The sequence below is a fragment of the Mus pahari genome, chromosome 5 (assembly GCF_900095145.1).
Source record: "Mus pahari chromosome 5, PAHARI_EIJ_v1.1, whole genome shotgun sequence".
In the NCBI taxonomy this organism is placed as follows: Eukaryota; Metazoa; Chordata; class Mammalia; order Rodentia; family Muridae; genus Mus; species Mus pahari.
In genome coordinates this window covers 83,498,674-83,515,569 of record NC_034594.1, presented here as the reverse complement: position 1 = coordinate 83,515,569, position 16,896 = coordinate 83,498,674, and the positions used below count along the sequence as shown (strand labels likewise).

The following is a 16,896-nucleotide window of genomic DNA, read 5'->3' as shown; positions in this document are numbered from 1 at the left end:
TGCAAGGAGTCATGAAGATGGCCTGGTCCAACTGCCTTAAGAGGTGTGTGTCACAGGTTTCTCACGTTAGAGACTAGCGTTTCTGGGGCACTGTATACATTTCAGTTCCTAAGAACTGAGGCACTCCGTCAGGCAGTGAAACATCCCAACCCCACCTCCCCAACCTCATATATCTCTGCAATACCTAGAAATCAGCAGAGTATATAGAAGTTTTGCAGAACAATTAGTCTTAGACATTAATCTGGTGTACCCATATAGCTTGTAAAAATTATATCCAGGCAACTACAATTGTATTCTTACTGGAAAACATTGTATTCAGTTTCTGATAGGGATATAAAAAGTGTGATTGCTTTTGATAAATTTGCTTCCACCTCAGTCTTGCTGAGATACCTCCAACATGGCCTGTTTTTTATCGTCATCAACCATATCAGGAGATCCTGGTTCAGTAAGCAAGCTCTGGTATTTACAAACAGCACTTCTGCAACGTAAGTTAAAGTCACCCTAAAACAAAATGGTGTGCACAATGGTAATAAATAAATAAATAAATAAATATGTAAATAAATAAACAAACAAACATGACAGGATCACAAGAACACATTCTCTGAAGGTTCATTTATTGATACACAAGCATGAAATGTATATAGACTATAGGCTGATTTTGTGATGTCTGATTTTCCATCTCATAATATGGGTTTTTGTGTGTTTGTTTTATACTATAAGATGTTTTCATTAAATGAGAGATGCAGAGTTTAGGGGGAGCAGAATCTTCCACAAAAAAGAATGCTTTTGGTTTTGTTGTGCCTGATGAAAAATAGAAATGGATGATCTACATTTAATTCAATGGAAGGTGCCTTAATTCGAACACTGATTTCACTTCCAGTGCCAGCTGCAGCCTCTGTGCCTTCTTCATTTATTTCCAGAAAAGTCTTATGGAAGACATTGGACAAAAATAGATTTCTCTCTGAAGTCATGTTTGAGAAATCAGCTTTACTCTGACTGAAAGCGTCAATCATCCCCATACCTCTCAGGGCTGACTTGAGGTCATAGCGCTCCTCCATCTTGAACTTGGGGAGGTACAGCTGCACTTCGTATGTGTCCATCATGTTTGCACTGGTCCACTTATCTAGTTTCTCATGAGTGATGGCTCTCTCCAGCTGCAGGATCAGAACCCAGAAAAGAGTCAGTAAATCAGAGAGCAAAATAGGCCGTTAATGAGAGTTCCATCACTCCCTCTGCCTAGGGCAGCAACAAAACAGACATTTAGAAGTTCACTGGTTAAGTGTTGAGAACTTTCTACTGTTGAACAACTGAGGTTCTGTTTTGCAGATAATAGCTCCTAGGAAATAGAAGAATTAGACTTTGTTTTGAAAGGGAAATACTCTTACCATAGTATGCAAGGTGTCAACTATACTAAAATACCCTAATGTAATCAAGCACTTGATTTTTTTTTTACACAAAACATATACTGTAGTGTAAGTTGTATGTTAAGACATATATGAGTCTTTACTGTCAACTTAATTCGATTAGAAGCTAATAACATTAGTTAAGCATACTTCTAATTGTGTCAGTGAGAGAATTTCTTTAGAAAATTAGATCATGGGGACTGTAACATAAGAAACATGTTAATCTGCTGATGAATAATTCTGAATAGACTGTTGAGAGGTGACAGAACTGTAGAAGGTAGTGCCTGGCTGGAGGAGAGAAGTATGTCCTCGATGGATGTATCTTTCTATGATTCCTTCTAGTTCCTGTTTCCTGCCCACTATGATTTAAGCTACTCTGCCACAACCTCTTTGCCATCAGGGACTTAAATCAAGACCAAAATCAACATCTCCTCCCATAAGAGATTTCTTTTAGGAGAAAATTTCAGTGATAAAGGGCACAAACAGCTCATTTTCTTAACATTGGAAACAGTTCGTTGAAAACAAAATCTCAGAGAAAATAAATGCCTATATTTTATAATCAGATATTATAAATGATGTCAAGAAAGAATGAAAAGGGGGGGAAAGAAAATCTCCAAATCTTATGAGTACATTTTTATATTGGGCATCAGATATCTCACCTTCCTTTTATAATCTGAAAGTTCCAAGAATAATGTATTAATGTGTGCATAGGTCTATTTGTATATGAATATAGATTTGACATTTTATTAATTTTTTGCACCAAAGCATATACTTTTGTTCATTTGACAGTTTTATAAACCCAGCTATACCACTCCTGGGCATATACCCAGAAGATGTTCCAATGTGTAATAAGGACATATGCTCCACTATGTTCATAGCAGCTTTATTTATAATAGTCAGAAGCTGGAAAGAGTCCAGATATTCTTCAACAGAGGAATAGATACAGAAAATGTGGTATATTTACACAATGGAGTACTACTCAGTTGTTAAAAATGCCGAATTCATGGAATTCTTAAGCAAATGGATGGAACTAGAAAATATCATTCTGAGTGAGGTAATGCCATCACAAAAGAACACACATGTTATACACTCATTGATAAGTGGATATTAGCCCAAAAGCTCCTCCAAATACTCAAGATACAATTCACAGACCACATGAAGCTCCAAAAGGATGACTAAAGTGTGGGTGCTTCGGTCCTTCTTAGAAGGAAAACAAAATACTCATCGGAACAAACATGGAGATAAAGTGTAGAGCAGAGACTAAAGGGAAGGCTATCCAGAGACTGTCCCACTTGGGGAATCACCCCATATACAGTTACCAAACCCAGACACTATTGTGGATGCTAAGAAGTGCATGCTGACAGGAGCCTGATATAGCTGTCTCCTAAGTGGCCATGCCAGAGACTTACAAATACAGAGGTAGATACTTGCAGCCAACAGTTGGATTGAGTGTAGGGTCCCCAATGGAGGAGTTAGAGAAAGGACTGAAGGAGTTGAAATGGGTTTGGAATGCCATAGGAAGAACAACAATATCAACCAACAAGATTCCCCAGAGCTCCCAAGGACTAAGCCATCAACCAGAGTATACATGGCTCCAGTTGCATATGTAGCAGATGATGGCATTATCAGGCATCAATGAGAGGAGAGGTACTTGGTTCTATGAAGGCTTTTGCTTATTTGAGAGATTTATAAACCCACTCCTGGGCATCTACCCAGTGTAAGGGAATCGAGGGTGGGGAGGTAGGAGTGGGTGGGTGAGCAGAGGAACACCTTGTTAGAAGCAGGGGGAGGGAGGATGGGATAGGGGGTTTTCGTGAGAAAGGGAAATTGGGAAAGGGAATAGCATTTGAAATGTAAATAAAGGAAATATCCAAGTAAATAAATAAATAAATAAATTTAACTATTATAGGTTTTAAAAAAAATGCTCATATATATAAAATAATAAAATAAATGAAAGAGATTTATTTTGGTCTGAGAACTAGTTCTACCCTAGAAAAACCGCTTAGCACACAAGAGCCCAGTGTGATGTAAGGCATCAGAATGGAAGTTAATCCTCCCCAAAAGCTTTTTATATATTAATCTGAAGAGGGTCTGCAAGTGACTTCCACCAACATATGTAGTCCTGACCTCTGACACAAACCAGGGTTATTGAACATGAAAGCCTCTTATGTAGTTAGTATAGCTTCCAGGTTCCCATGAGGTATTTCTTCCATAGATAAACACCTTATTTCCACAAGCAGCTGTCATCCAAGTTACCCCTGCACCTCTACCACATCATCCAGGCTGTTTCCAGAGCTTTCTACGACACCACTGCCAGAACTAGAGTCCTTAATCTAGTTACAAGGTGCTTGGTCCTATTTAGCAATGAAGAATCAGGTTCCAAAGGTTGTACATAGTCTAGAATACTGGATTTCTTCTGCTGACACTCCAAATGACACATTAAGAGGAAATTGTCATCAATCTATAATAAAATGATATAGAATTTAAAAATCATGTGACTGTATTTATTTGACCTATCTATTCTTATGCCTCACTCTTAAAATCTAAATATTGTTTAGAACCATGAGAATTATATTTTTGTTCATTTAATATAACAAAAGTTACCCCCTCCCCCACTGCAAGGGACAAAGAAACATCTCATTGGTGCTATTGTTCCTATATGAGTCAGGGAAGAGCAGATGTCTTTGTTTTTCCTAGCTTGATGCCTGGCTTGGTGACCAAAGCTGTCTTATGCCTAGGACTCATAAAAATCAAATCAAATCCAGGTAGCATAATGTGGGAGGAGGAAGACAGACAGAGACCTTCAGAATGTCATACCGCCCACAGACCTGCCCTCCAGAACAAGGCATAGGCAGGCCATAGACACAGCTTGCCACCACACCACCTAGCATAGATGAAGAATATCACCCAGGCGCTTGCCAGCAACTGGCACCATCTCTCACCAGCATCACCAGCAGCATCATTGAGGAGAGCAGACCCTGAGCCTCAACCAGGCAGCACAGTGGAATAGAAAAACCAGGAGGAGTCTTGGTAAAGAGCCCAAATTAATGATTAATGGTGTCACACAAGCCATAGGTCTCAACCCAGATGAGTGACTCATTACAATGAACATTTGCAAGTGAAAATATGTGGACAAAGGAATATACTCCGGCTCACTGCAGCTTCCACAATGAGATTTTTTTCCTCTTTTGTTTTCTTTGTGTGTGTGTGTGTGCGCGTGCGCACGCGCGTGTGCACACACATTTTATTTTGGGGCAAGGTTGCAAGGGCAGATATGATGGGACAGAGAAATGAGTAGAACTATGGTGCATAATATGAAACTCACAAAGAATCAATAAAAAGGGTTTTAAAACGTTAGCAATTCTAAATACAAGTTAATCTTGAATTAGGTAGTTTTTGCTAACCTGAGAAGACCCAAAGCAAGTCAATGTGTGATCATGACTTATAATAAAAACCTCCATATTTGTGTACATGTGTCTATATATCTGCCCACCTATGCTAGAGGTGTCAATAGTTACCTTACTTTTCTAAAATAAGTAATAATAACTTTATAGAGTTTTATAAAGTATGAGCAATGTTAGAAGACCAAGTAGCCAGGACCCAAAATATATCAGGCCCAAAGGATGCCTTCCCATGCAGAAATTTAACATCAGGGAGGACTGGCCTGTTTTTCTCTCTAAATCATAATAGCAAACACAGAATCTATTTTATACCAGGCAGACTGATGTATCTACCTGTTCCAGGCCATCCATTTCCTCTGGCAGCAGCAGAAGCAGGCTGAGGTCACGGTTCTGATAGTGGAGTTGAAGGCCTATGGTTTGCAGCTCCTCAATGTGGAAGACTTGAAGACTCTGTTTCATTGACATCATTTGCACTGGTTTGCTTGTGGTCTGTAAAGAGGAACAATAAAGTCACAGATCCTTCATCTGGTCACCGTTGGTTTCCCTTCACCTTGTACTTTAGCAAAACTAGTGATCTTCCAATAAACACTAAACTTTTCTTTATATAGCTTCTGGAAAATTCTACTAACAATATCAGTGGAAGTAAAACAAAAGGGCTCTTGTCTCAAACATCTACTAGGCAATGTGTTTATGCCACAGTAAGTGGATTCTACTAAGCACTTAAAAGAAGCCATGTGTGAAAACCATAAAAATGCTAAAGACCCCCAGAAACTATGGACCATTTTAATACAAACATTTGAGAAACCTAGGAAGTATTTTCAATATCAATCGTAAATACTGAAGTGCATTAAAAAATTAAAAGCAAGTAATAGATTTGGAAGAAATACTTCTAAAATATTGTCAGATAAAGAACTTCTGTTAAGTGTACAACTGTCTACAGAGTCCAAAAGAGGCACCAGATCCCCTGGAGTTGGAGTTACAGATAGTTTTGAGTTTCCCTAAAACACCTCTCTCTCCCTCCCTCTTTCCCTCTGTCTGTGTCTCCCTACCTCACCCCACCATAAAGTCACAAATATTGTTTTGTGATTGATTTTCTGCATTAATGTTCTACTGGAACAGATGACCGTGGACTAAAGTTCTAAAATCACAAGTTACCATCTTTCCTTCTTTTAAATTGTTTCTATCTGAGGGATTTTTGTCTTGGTGATGGCAAACTGATGCCCCTTGGAATCTCTCAGTTCTGTCTCTAATTCTGTATCAGCACAGCACCCCTACCCCCACGCATACACTTTACTAAAATTATATTAATAGAAACAGTAGAACTTATTATAGTGCAATAATCTTTTGTTCTGGAAGTTTTACTCAAACATACCTCCACATCCTTAGCTACCTCTATTTCTCAACTGGGAAGTAAATATAAAACTCTCTCCACCCAGCTCCCGGGTGTTCAGCAGCATGAACTGATATATTATGCTAATAACCTATATTCAGAGAAAAACAACGAAATAGCTCTGACCCCAGCCTTTCCTTCCCTAATTAGAGCTAGGATACAGGAAGATATTAGAAAAGAGAAGAGATTTAATATAGGATATGCTGTTTTTGCAAGGTCATGTGAAAATTCAAAGTGCTTTCTAACCAACTCATACCTTGTTTATTCTGAAAGGCCTTTCAGTTGTGTTTTTCACTGAGAACTGATGCTCCCAGGTTCCTTTAAAATAAAGGGCATTCACCAGAACCATTTTAGTTTTGTTGTCTACTGAGTCATCTGGGAGGAGATTTGGAATGTTACCTGCAAGAGCAGGACAGGTCTCAAAATGGCTATGGGAATATGTAATGATTAATTAGGTTTAATTTACATTGTATTAATTAGATATCCAGACTTTTATTTTTTTCTAGAAACAAAACATTTTCTTTTCAGATATTCCAGAAATAGAACAACTTATAATTAAGTAGTATGAAGCAGTAAATTGTTAATCTGCTCTGAACTCCAGCAGGCTTCAGGCTTCTTGCTATGGCTCAACAAAATGTTCTGGATTCCTGAGTGAAAGACACACACACACACACACACACACACACACACACACACACACACACACTGCATTTTGTTTAATATGCCCTAAGTAGCTCAAAGGCTGGGCCACTTTGCTATCCCAGACTGAATCCGGGAAGTCCACTTCTCTGACATACTTGACTGGATATGTTCTCTCCTGCTCCCTCTGTTTCCCATCATGATTATTCTATAAACTCCCTTTCTCTCCTGCTCCCTTGCCCAGGAAATCTAAAGTCCTGCCTCTGTCTCTCTGCTCAGCCATTGGCCACAGTCAACTTAATTTCACCAATCAAGGCCAACTGTGGGTAGAGACCCTGAGCATCTTACAGGCCAACATGCTGGTTCTCATGTAATTTGGGGAGTCAAATTAACACACATAGTTTTAGAACCAATCCTCAATAGCACACGCTTTCTCAATAGCTATGGAGAATTGCTGGATAAAAACACCCTACTTCTGTGGCACTAGTCGTTTTACAGCCACAGTAAAGAGATACAGAGCAATATCTGTAGGCTTTGAGGGTTACTGCCACTAACCTTTCCCCAAAATGTGAATTCATGAATCAGAGCAAGAATATGGAATGTGTTGGTTACATAGCAGAGAGACACAAAATTATTATTTGCACATAATACGGGTAACAAGGAAAATAAAATGTAAACTTTGTATAAATGCTGAATTATACTGCTTCCTGCTCAATATACTTTTCTCCTAGCAATAGATAACAGAGAAGGGACAGTTGCATCTACATGGTATGCCATATTTATACAATTGTCTATGACAAATATTGATTTAGTTAGCTAGCTTGTTAGTTTGCATGTTTGACAAAAAGCCCTTTTTTTCATCCCAAGGCTAGTGTGGAGAACTCAAGACACAGCCTGAGCAGGCTCTCGATTCATTATCTCTCTGACTCAGTCTCCAGTGGGAAGAGTTTACAAGCCCAGCTTACAACATTATTATTAAACCATAGAAACTGATGTCTGCCAAGGAACCAAAACAGAAAGTTAGCTTCAATAAAATGCTCTTAACAAGTTGCATTCAAGATCAATTCTAATTAAAATACCCCCAGCCCCTCCCCATAACCCCAAAACTGCCCGCTCCCCACCAGAAATCAAGACAGGATCTCAAGCTACACTTAGCTGTAATTTCTTTGTAGTTTCTTTTACTCTGAACACTGAATCCATTCTTCATTCATTGTTTTTGTTGACTTGGACACATTTGAAAAAAATGCCTTTTGTTGTGCAGAATGTCCTCAAATTCTCAATTTGAGTTTATCTGATTGTTCCTCGAGATAATATTAAGAATATCCATTTTTTTGTAAGGAAACCTTTGAATGTCTAATTTTTCATCCCTCCAAAACATTTATATTCTAACTCCCAGAATATTATATGCCTTTATTTGGAAAGAGAATTTCTGCGGATTTGATCAAGTTAAGATCATGTCATACTGAGCTAGAGTAAACCCCAGCCTAGTGACTCCTGCCCTCATAGGAAGAAGGAAATTTAGACACAGACATTGAGAAGGCTAGGTTGACTCCATGACAGACTTCAGATTGGCAATTAAGAAGACTAGGTCTAAGAACTGGGCAAGTCAAGGCAAGTCAATCACTGATAGGAAAAAACCCTCAGATTCCAGCCTCCATGCCCCGTAATGGCTCTGGAACTCCTAGAGACAGTAAGATAAAGCTCTTCTACCCTGAAATTCCAATGTGCTTTAAATTGAGCCTGCAAGCTCACTTGGTTGTCCATCTTGGTAATGGGAGACCCCGGCATGATGGCCTTCTGAAGAATAAAACACTGTTTGTGTTTACATACACATGGAAGTTTGAATTCTGCATTTCAGACAGGATGTACTGGGAAGACTACCAATCTAAAACTTAGAGGTATAAATAGAAATAAAAGCTCTGAATATTTAGCTTGTGTCCCACAGTTCTACTAAGAAAGTACATAAGCATGCATGGCACAATTTCATACAAATAAGATGAGGCTTAGAGCAAACTGTTGTCTCTGCCCTGGGCCTCAGCTTACCCCCAGTCTGGCTTCCAACCCAGGAGTTGATCTCCTTCCTGACCTGTCCAGAAGCTCCAGAAAAATTAACAGACTGTGGCTCTGCACCAAAGTATGTTTTCATGTCCTCCAAATATTTCTGAAAGATACAGGTAAAATCCAAAACTGAGAAATTAATTTTGTATACATTATTTTAAAGAAATATCAATAAGGAGAACAACTGCTGGCTAGCACCCCACCCATAACATCTCTATTTCTTCATTCCTGGTATGGGTCTAAATGAAAATTTAGTCCCCTTCAAAACCAACTAGCCATACAGAGCTACAGGTTCAGAAGGATAATCTGACTACCCATGGTTCTGTGGCTTTGGTAACTGATTCTTGACTCCTTTAAAATATATATATATATATATATATATATATATATATATATATATATTAATATATATTATAATTGCATTATTTACTCCTTTCTTTTCCTTGTTCCAAGCCTTCCCATATACTTCTTCTTNTATATATATATATATATATATATATATATATATATATATATATATATATATATATATATATTCTTAAATATATAAACACATCCTGCTCAGTCTATATAAGGTGACTTGCATGTATGTTTTGTTTTTTTTGTTTTCTTCATGTGTGGAACTTAATGTAGAATGAAAAGAGACTATAAGTCACAAAGGATACCCAGAGCTGGGCATGGCTTTCTATAGGAGGTGTGAGAGCATGGTTAGAACTCTGGGTCTGTAAGTTGACTGAGGTGGTCTCCAACCCTCCGCCCCCCCCAGGAATTTAGAGCAACCTGAAGCAAATTATATTTTGACTGGCAACTGACCCAAAAGTGAGGTCAAAAGCCTGGCCTCTGCCTTTGCAACTTTGGTGTTGTACCCTATGGTTCTCATCACAGCTGGCAGTAACTGAGGCTGCAGCTGCTTCAGCACCTGCCTGGGAATATGGTTTCTTTTCCCCAGGAGGTGCAGTGTTAGTCCTTTAGTTTGCTTACTTCTTGGTGGTCTGTAAGAAGTAAAGAGTCAAGAGTTAATCCTATTCCCCAAAAAGGCTGTGAGGTCTACATTGGAATTTATAATCCAGCAAAACAAAAGCAAAAACATATGAGGCAATATGCCCCCACCCCCAGTAAGAGGCATTTCTCCCTCCCCTTTGTTTTGAGCCAAGTGCTACTGAGTTCAAGTTTCTTGGATATGAGTCAAGTAGGAATCCAAATGCCTAACAGTAATGAAAGTGTCTTTAAGGCTATACCTGGATGGTTTTGTAGATTTAGGATTAACACAGCCCAAGGCTCTGAATTCCCAAGAACTCACTGATGTAGGCAGCCATAAGATGCTTGAAACTACAGGATACCTACTTCTCATCCTTGCTATCAACTCCGCTGTTCTTTAACCTTTTCATGCTTGAGTCCTCTACTCTTCTTGATTTTTTTTTCAAAGGGTGTGATACACAAACTTAAAATAGAAGAATGACTGACTGTTCTCTGAGGAGCTCTTGAATCTTAATAAGACAGGACCACCGATGTTTCTATTAGTCGAATGTCAACCATTATCATTTTCTTTTTAAAAAATTTTTTTATTAGATATGATATTTTCTTCATTTACATTTAAAATGCTATCCCAAAAGTCCCCTATACCCTCCCCCCACCCTGCTCCCCTACTCACCCACTCCCACTTCTTGGCCCTGGTGTTCCCCTGTACTGGAGCATATAAAGTATGCAAGACCAAGGGGCCTCTCTTTCCAATGATGGCCATCTTCTGCTACATATGAGGCTAGAGACACCAGCTCTGGAGGTACTGGTTTGTTCATATTGTTGTTCCACCTATAGGGTTGCAGACCCCTTCAGCTCCTTGGGTACTTTCTCTAACTCCTCTAATGGGGGCCCTGTGTTCCATCCAATAGATGACTGTGAGCATCCACGTTTGTATTTGCCAGTCACTGGCATAGCCTCACATGAGACAGCTATATCAGCTTCCTTTTGACAAAATCTCTAAAATCCTGGCGGTGATGGGGGACAGGAGAACATCCCTCTATTCTCATCTCAATTCTCATCTCAAAGTCTGCTTTGTTCTCAGGGACAGCTTCTAACCACAGTCCTGGGATGGACACTGTCTTTGCCTCCAACAGACCTACCCTACTATTACATGGCTATATGCTTTCTCACACTGTGTTTTCTTGTGAAACATGGTAGTTGCAGGTACCCATATCTGTGAGGTCATGAGTCAGTCCGGTGTCAGACTCATTACAGTTTTCTTCAGAACTTTGCATTCACAGGCAAAGTGGTTGCTTACCAGGAAATACTGGTCATATTGAGATTTTCCTGGGGACCCTATTTTCTTGTTGGTTCATGTCTGCCCCCCTTTCCCCTTTAATCAACAAAAGACATTTACACTTACATTATGAAATGGATATGTTTTCTCCCCATATAGCCTATTAGCTGTTTTAAGTATGTAAGAATTTCCAGGCTTGAGGATTTCTGCAGCAAGGGTCTGGAAATCAGACTGTATTTCTTCAAACTTGCCTGAGTTAAATTCCTTTAAAAGAACAGGGAGATCATTTGATGTATAGCAAGCAACAGGTGAAAACGGTTTACTTAAAATAGATAAAAGAATTTTCTGCTATGTGATTAATGTAAGATTTTAATGAAGGAACATTTCATTCATAGCTTATAAGAATAGACAAGAACTTAGAAAGTAAAACAAAACCTTGAAAGGAATGGAAAGGGAAGTAAGACAAGAAGGAAACACAACTCTGACAAAGTATAGGCACTCTAGATTCTGAAATGTATTCTGCTGTATTTTATGTTTCCAATAATAGTTCTAAGAAGTGGATTGCTTGAACTGACCACAAAATACATCTGTTAAAAATAACTCCATTCACAACTGACAAATGGCTACAAAATATGTAAATACCATTTTCCTCTTCTTTTCACTATCAGGACAAGACTTGAAGTCTTCAACACTGCTAAATTGAAGTACCTGTAATTTCAATAAAAAAGCAAGTGAATATACTTTACAGAGAAGTACACACATGAAATGACATATTTGTAAATATGAGTCAGTAATTCTTACAACCACAGAACACATAAGTAGTTAAACCAGGACGCTCTGGCTGAGCTTATATAATGCCAACAGAGTGACTTTAAAGCTCTTTAAAGGAAGCTTTAAAAAAAAAATCTACTTTAAGAGGCTCAAAGCTTTATTGCGGCAATGTTAAAAATATCCTGAGATAAAATTCTCTGGTTTTCCATCTGTTGCTCCATGATATTTTGAAAAGAAAGATAAGCGTCAAAATAGAAAATCCACTAAGAAAATCCACAACTAAATGCAGAGAAAAAAAAATGTACTCTACACATGGGACAATACTCATGTGTAAAGGAAGTAAATCCTGAGGTTTATGGTGACAAGGTTAGAACTAGAAAGGCCACAAATGGAAACTTAAAAAGTGTAGTCAATAGAAATTTAAAGTAGTATGATTTGTGATATATAATATCTCTTCTCTAATTCATATAATTAGGTACTGATCCTAACTTCTACAATCTTTATTATTTCCCAAGTCGTTAGAATAACCTTAGGGTACACAATGGAACAATACTTTTGCACCATGCATGAGCTTTCTCTTGGCCTCTTTTTACCTGATTCCTTTTAAACCTAGGCCACAGATACTTGTTTCTCTTCCTCAAGATGGATCACAGAAACTGAAAATATAACCTTCCCCATTTGTCTGCCTTTAGTGGTGCCATCAAGATATCCTATGAAATTTCTTGTTTGATAGTAGTTCTTAGAAAATAACCTCTTGCTCGATAGCTACAGAAAGAATACTGCAGAAAGGGATGAAGAAAATTTGGAATAGCCAGGCTTTCTGGGTTTTCTCAGTGTCAGTTTGTAAGCAGCAGATCACACTCGTACCTGGTCATCTTGCAATATGACCATCATCTTTCAAAAGCACAATGAAGTCTCCATAAAATGTCAGATGATAGGATATAGAAAGTAGGTGAACATCCAGAGAGTCCCAAAGGCTACTGCTCTAGGAAAGGTCATGTCAGCCTCTGCCCTCCATATATTACCCTACCTATTTCTTCATCTGCAACCTTTGTAGTATTCTTTATGATTAGCCAATAAATAAGCATCTCCCAGAGTTTTGTGAGCCACACTGGAACATTAATTGAGATTAATGAAAGTGTTGTGGGAACTTTGCTTTATAGCTGTTTGGTCAGAAGCACAGGTAAAATAGCCAAGCACTATGACTATGCCTGAAATAGACAAGAAACCTTGGGGACCCAGCCTCCAGCTGTGGGATCTAATGATATTTGTGTGTACAAAGCATCAGAGTTTAGTGAATATCCATACACCCTATGTAGGAAACTTCTAGACATTTAGTTAACATGTGCACACATAACCTTCACGTTTATGTCAGCATTTCACTTGGAAGCTAGCAGGAAGGATGTGGTTCTTCTGTTTCCCCTAAAGTATGCCACAGTGTAGCATCCTGGACCAGATTGCAAGAGCAATAAGTACATCCTACCACAAGATGCATTGACTCATAATAACAGAGTAAAGGCTACCTTTCCTAGGGTAATTAGGTGCAGAGCAAGTTCATCAGATTCACTGCAACTGAAGTCAGTAATAGTTACAACAGGGACAAGCATTACCCAGACATACATTTCATGTGAAATGGACTCAAAATAAAACACACCTAAGAACACATCTATGGGTAAGCCTTATATACCTATTAACAATCATTATTTAGTTGTATTCATAGGTGATTATACATATACATACATATGGCTGTTTTGCGCTCTCTGTCTCTCTCTGTCTCTGTCTCTGTCTCTGTCTCTCTCTCTCTCTCTTTCTCTCGTTGTGTACGTGTGTGTGTGTGTGTGTGTGTGTGTGTGTGTGTGTTTTACAATACACTTTGGGGAAGCTTATAACAAACAAATAATTTTATACAAAGGCATTTTCATGTTTTAATAAATCTCTTAACTCTTCAGATTCAAACAGGCAACTGTGGTTTAAATAAATATATGACCAAGCAAAGCATGTAAACAGAATTCTGTTATTTTTGTTGTTGTTGTTCAAGATAGGGTGTTACCTTGTATTTCTGGGCTGGGATATAATTCACTGTGTTCTGCAGGCTGGTCTAGAAGTCATGGCTATCTTTCTGATGGGATAGCTCAAGGGCTGGGATTACAGGAGTGCACCACTCCACACAGTTAGACTTCTTGAATCTTCTCTATCAGAAGGAAGCTGAGTAGTTCTACTACTTAAAGTTCAAATATTAGTTTTAAAAACAGGTTATCATCAAAATAAAACTGGTTGGTGCTAACTAAAATGTCTGATCTCATCATATAGCATTTTTTTCTGGAGGAGAAAGATTCTTCCCTCTCTCTTTTGAAAGAAATTTTCAAAGAACAGCTTTCTTGCTGAGACAGGATGTCACCATGTAGTTCTAATTTGCTATGTAGACCAGGTTTGCCTTGAACTTGCAGAGATCTGCCCCAACAATTTCAAATGAATTTCTCTGGTCTTCCTTTTATGTTACAGTATTTTCTAATTGTTTTGAGAGATATTGTTGCAAAGTGTGGGCTACTAGATTTTCAGGGCCCACATGAAATTAAACAAACTAAAAATAAAATGAAAAAACCCACAAAAATACCATTTAACTTTTTCACATTGGGGGATAATGGAATTTTCCACTCACCTGAGACATCTGGTCTGCAGTAGTCCCTTTGGTACCCAAATACACCATAGCCAAAGAAGTTGAGATGCCCCAGGGGGAAAAGAAGATGTTTCTACCCTCAGCAGACTCAGCTAGCTTTTTGCTAAACTCCAGAGCAAACTGGTTGATGGATACTGCTAGCGAGGCCATTGGGCAAACCTATAAAGATAAGACAGAGAACATATAAATGTTAAATCTCTTCCATTTAATTTATTTTTGTAAATATATTTGTCCAGAGATTCAGCTATATGTACAACTATTCATAAGAACTGAATTTATTTTAACAAAATTCTAATACACTCACCACTACCATTTTATATATTCTAAACTAAACAAAAACAAAAAAAAACAAACCAAAGAAAACAAAAAAACAAAGTCTGTAAGAGGCTTTCCTCAAAGTTTCATGCTACGCACCACAGAAAAGAACTAGATTCTGAGCTGTTGACAGATAAGTGTCATGCCATAGTTTTTTCCATTTACTGGACACTTATTACCCTTATGCCTCTGCATACCCTTCCCAAGTTCCTTGGAAATATTTTTTCATATATTGCCTTATATACCTAACAGCATATAATTCAGTGCTTTGCCCCAAATAGTTCTTTATAACTACCTTTTCATTACCTGCATATAATCTATACTATTTGGGCTACACTATGTTTATTTACTTTAACTTAATATTATGCACAATTAAGTTGAAATTTTTTTTAAGAAGCTGAGTAATTTCCATCTTTTTTGGTTATTCAGGTTTCTTTAACAAGAGAACTCAAAAATTTCCATCTTGCTATATTATATTCATCGTCTAAATTTCACCTTTAATTGCTCTGGATTTTGAATTTAAAATAACTTAATGTTTGTTGTTCTATGGTCAAATAATTTTCAATTTTTTGTTTGTTATTTGTTTTTTCAAGACAGGGTTCCTGACTGTCCTGGAACTCACTTTGTAGACCAGGCTGGCCTCGAACTCAGAAATCTGCCTGCCTCCCGAGTGCTGGGATTAAAGGCGTGTGCCACCATGCCTGGCAATTTTCAAATTTATTAAATGACTGATACTGAATTGATGAATGCCTAAGCCCGAGACCTTCTGTAGGTACTTGCGTGATAAGGAATTGATTCTTGGCCCATCATCCCATTTCTTACTAAAAAAACCTACATCAAAGGCTACGGGAAAGTCAAAAGTTTTCTTTCTGTGGTCAAAACTGGAATCAAGACCAGGTGTGCATAGTAGTGTTGGTTTGCAGTGATTCTGTTGAAATCCTTTCCACCCATTAAGTTATACTTGATCACACAGCTTTCCAGACTCAGGGTCACACCCAAGGTGTGGTTTATACCCATGGTGAAATCTCCTGTGGAGCCTAGGTGAATTTTCTATGAATAAATAAAACCCTTTCCTGTTGTATGGTTACTCTATACTTTCATAAAGCCTTGGAAATTTGGTAGTACTCCCGCTCCATTGTATACCATTTTATAAGGAACTCTATTTTCTTCCAGACCTTATTTATTCAGCTCACACTTTGACTAAACAATTTATATTTGTAAAACTTGTGAGGTATAGTCACAGAAAAAAAATATTTGGCTCTGTGACAAACCTGCAAGGTCAGAGAGCAAGCAATATCTTAGGGCCTGAAGATTTTATATCTCAACATGTAGGTTATGCTAAATATGGAACTTATGTATACATTCTAAGTTCCTGAAAATCTAATTTTTCTCTAACAAAAAAAATCCTCTTGAAAATAGTTAATATCCACTTATCTTCAGTCTTATTAACATCAGCAGTAATATATAAAGTATAGCCTAGAACATAGAAGCTGGAAGCCTTTCTGGCAATGCCCATTTTAAAAAACAGCTATAAGGAACTACTAAACTACCACATAGCCCAACAGTCAGAAATAATTCCTGAAAGGTACAGAACTCTAAGATGAGATTTTATTGGAAATAATTTAGATATAAATATTGAGTAATCAGAAGCTTACTGTGTCGCAGTATGTTTCTCTCTGTATCTGTGTCTATGTTTGTGTCTGTCTGTCTTTCTCTCCCCCATGTGTGTATGTGTATGTGTGTATGTGTTATTCATACATATGTGTGTATGTACGTGTGGGTATACATACCTGTCGAGGCATCTTCAGTTGTTTCTCACGAGATGCCTGCTATTTGAGACAAGGTGTGTCACTGGGCTGAGATTATGGAGTAAAGTAGGCTGGCTGACTACTCAGCCATAAAAAACAATGAATTTATGAAATTCTTGGGCAAATGGATGTATTTGGAGGATATCATCCTTAGTGAGGTAACCCAATCACAAAAGA

The 16,896-nt window shown here is 38.0% G+C and overlaps 1 protein-coding gene and 1 non-coding gene across 3 annotated transcripts in view; one reads left to right on the top strand and one right to left on the bottom strand.

Annotated features, from left to right (window-relative positions):
* Positions 1-603: 603 nt before the first annotated feature.
* The window catches only part of Serpinb10 (serpin family B member 10), a 17,973-nt gene continuing 1,680 nt past the window's right edge, over positions 604-16,896 (bottom strand). The window contains exons 1-7 of one of the 2 annotated variants that reach the window (XM_021199308.1): positions 14,579-14,746; positions 11,791-11,856; positions 11,275-11,412; positions 8,877-8,994; positions 6,451-6,593; positions 5,138-5,293; positions 750-1,154 (exon numbers count right to left, since the gene is read on the bottom strand). In XM_021199308.1, the coding sequence (XP_021054967.1) occupies positions 750-1,154; positions 5,138-5,293; positions 6,451-6,593; positions 8,877-8,994; positions 11,275-11,412; positions 11,791-11,856; positions 14,579-14,746 (1,194 nt within the window). Of the gene's footprint in view, positions 1,155-5,137; positions 5,294-6,450; positions 6,594-8,876; positions 8,995-11,274; positions 11,413-11,790; positions 11,857-14,578; positions 14,747-16,896 lie in introns of those variants that run through there. The other variant, XM_021199309.1, reaches the window with a different exon arrangement.
* Positions 4,014-4,150, top strand: LOC115064130. The gene has a single exon (XR_003843987.1). It is a non-coding gene; the product is annotated as a small nucleolar RNA SNORA48 (small nucleolar RNA).